The sequence below is a fragment of the Eretmochelys imbricata genome, chromosome 13 (assembly GCF_965152235.1).
Source record: "Eretmochelys imbricata isolate rEreImb1 chromosome 13, rEreImb1.hap1, whole genome shotgun sequence".
NCBI classification, from domain to species: domain Eukaryota; kingdom Metazoa; phylum Chordata; order Testudines; family Cheloniidae; genus Eretmochelys; species Eretmochelys imbricata.
In genome coordinates this window covers 38,005,567-38,007,749 of record NC_135584.1, presented here as the reverse complement: position 1 = coordinate 38,007,749, position 2,183 = coordinate 38,005,567, and the positions used below count along the sequence as shown (strand labels likewise).

General features: G+C 53.3%; 1 protein-coding gene across 1 annotated transcript; it reads right to left on the bottom strand.

The window, feature by feature from the left end:
• Positions 1-233: 233 nt before the first annotated feature.
• LOC144273250 (olfactory receptor 10S1-like) lies at positions 234-1,178 on the bottom strand. The gene has a single exon (XM_077831755.1). It carries the CDS (start codon positions 1,176-1,178, stop codon positions 234-236), a length of 945 nt encoding a protein of 314 aa, XP_077687881.1.
• Between the last annotated feature and the right edge of the window lie 1,005 nt (positions 1,179-2,183).

Sequence of the window (2,183 nt, the reverse complement as noted above, 5' to 3'; positions counted from 1 at the left end):
AAACTACCACCATTGAGCTCAGACTGTGAACAATAATCTAGGTGCTGACTGGAGAGCTTTGGCTAGCCTCAGGGAGCGAATGGCATTGAAGATGACAACCTCTTAAAGTGGCCAGATAGAAAAGAAATTTTGGCTGGCCTACCAAAAGGGTCTAGGAGTACCCTGCACTCATGGGAGATGGGCACCTTGTGTCCTTGGGTTTCTTTGCAAGTCTCCCAGGAGTTGGATCTATCTTATGCATGCAGAGAAAGTGTTTGTCCACAAATCAGTTTCCTCAAGGCCTTTTTCATCTCCTTGTTTCTCAGGGTGTATATAAAGGGGTTCAGCAGAGGGGTGACTGCAGTATAGAATACAGCCACTACCCCGTCGGATGCTTGACTCGAAGAGGGATGCAGGTATATGAAGACTGGGGGCCCATAGTACAGCAGCACCAGGGTGAGGTGGGCGCTGCAGGTGGAGAACGCCCGCTGCCTCCCTTGGGCCGTGCGGATCTTCAGGATGGCGGAGGCTATGTAGGTATAAGAAACGCAGATGAGCAGGAAGCAGCCGGCCACCACTGCCCCAATGTTGGCCAGAATGAAGACTTGATTGATGGCTGTGTTGGCGCAGGCCAGCTTCAGCATGGCGGGGATGTCGCAGACGAAGTATTCCACGTGATTGGGGCCACAGTAGGGCAGGCGAAAGGTCAGGAAGGCCTGGATCATGGCATGGATTGAGCCGGTGAGCCAAGTGCCGGCTGCCAGCCACAGGCAGGTCTTTCTGCTCATCACCACGCTGTAGCGCAGGGGGTGGCAGATGGCCAGGAAGCGGTCGTAAGCCATTACCGTATAGAGGAAGCACTCGGTGCTGCACAGGAAATGGAAGGCGTAGAGCTGCGCCACGCAGCCGCCGAAGGAGATGGCCCTGCCACCGGGCCCCACCAAGCCAGCCAGGATCTTGGGCACGGTGACGGAGGAGAGGCAGGCGTCGAGAAAGGAGAGGTGGCCAAGGAAGCAGTACATGGGCAGGGCATGGAGTCGAGGATCGCAGAGCACAGTCAGGAGGGTGAGGGTGTTGCCCAGCAGGGTGAGCAGGTAGAGGAGGAGGAAGAGGAGGAAGAAGAGAGAGGGAAGCTCCCTGGTGTTTGGGAGACCCTCCAGGATGAATTCCGTCACTGGCGTTCGGTTTCCTGGCTCCATCTGCTTCCCCCCTGTGCAGAGCAACAGTAGCTAGAGCAGCGCGAATCAGAGCAGAAGTTACCCCAGTATGTGTCTGTCTGTCTGTCTGTCTCTCTGTCTCTCTCTCTCTTCCACACTCAGTTCAATGGAGTAACATGCCACCGTAACTCAGAGGTCCTTTCACACTAGTCTCCCACCAGCCCCTCGTTGCAAGGCAAAGCACAGCGATTATTCATCCCCTCCGGTATCTATCTAGACCCTGTGACTGTTGCATGTGACAACCTCAGACTTTTAAATGTATTTTTTCCTCAAAATACCTCTTCCAGGGTTTAGCATCCCTGGATTTACAGCCTATGAGCTGAGGCACAGAACAGCTCAAAGACACACAGGAAGCCCGCATCAGAGCAGGAGATTTAAACTCAGGTTTCTCAGATCCATGGCTTGTGACTTCACTGCTGGACCGTCCTTCCTCTCACCTTGTCTCCTCTCACCTCATCTGTGAACAATGTCCTGCTAATGTAGGTAGATAAATAGCCTGATTACCAGTCTGTCACCTCCTGACCAATCACTATAGATTATCTATCTATCTCTCTATCTACCCCTATACACACCACTTTTCTCTCTTGCACATTATCCATCTAGCCTGGTTCTCCTCTTGTCACCCATCATCAGCCTGCTGGATGCAGGAAGGGCGTGCTGGAGAGATGCCGAGTGTCACAAACCACGGAACGATGCTGGAAGCTGACCCTGTTGGCCCGTGTGTCTATTGCACGATTTCAGTTCCAGTTCCAACACTTGCCCACGCAGGAAAGTCCACGTCCAGAGCATCTGCACAGATGACATCCAGCATGAAATCAGGGGGGTTGTACAAAGCAGGAAGGGGGGTATCCTCTCCTGATCAGGGAATGAGGTGATCCCAAACTGGGAGAGGTTAGGGAGAAAGGACCCACTAGAGGCAGATGAACTCTTAGCTCCCCTCTGTAGGGTTTCTTGTACCGTGCGTCCTATGAAAGAGCTGGTACCAGA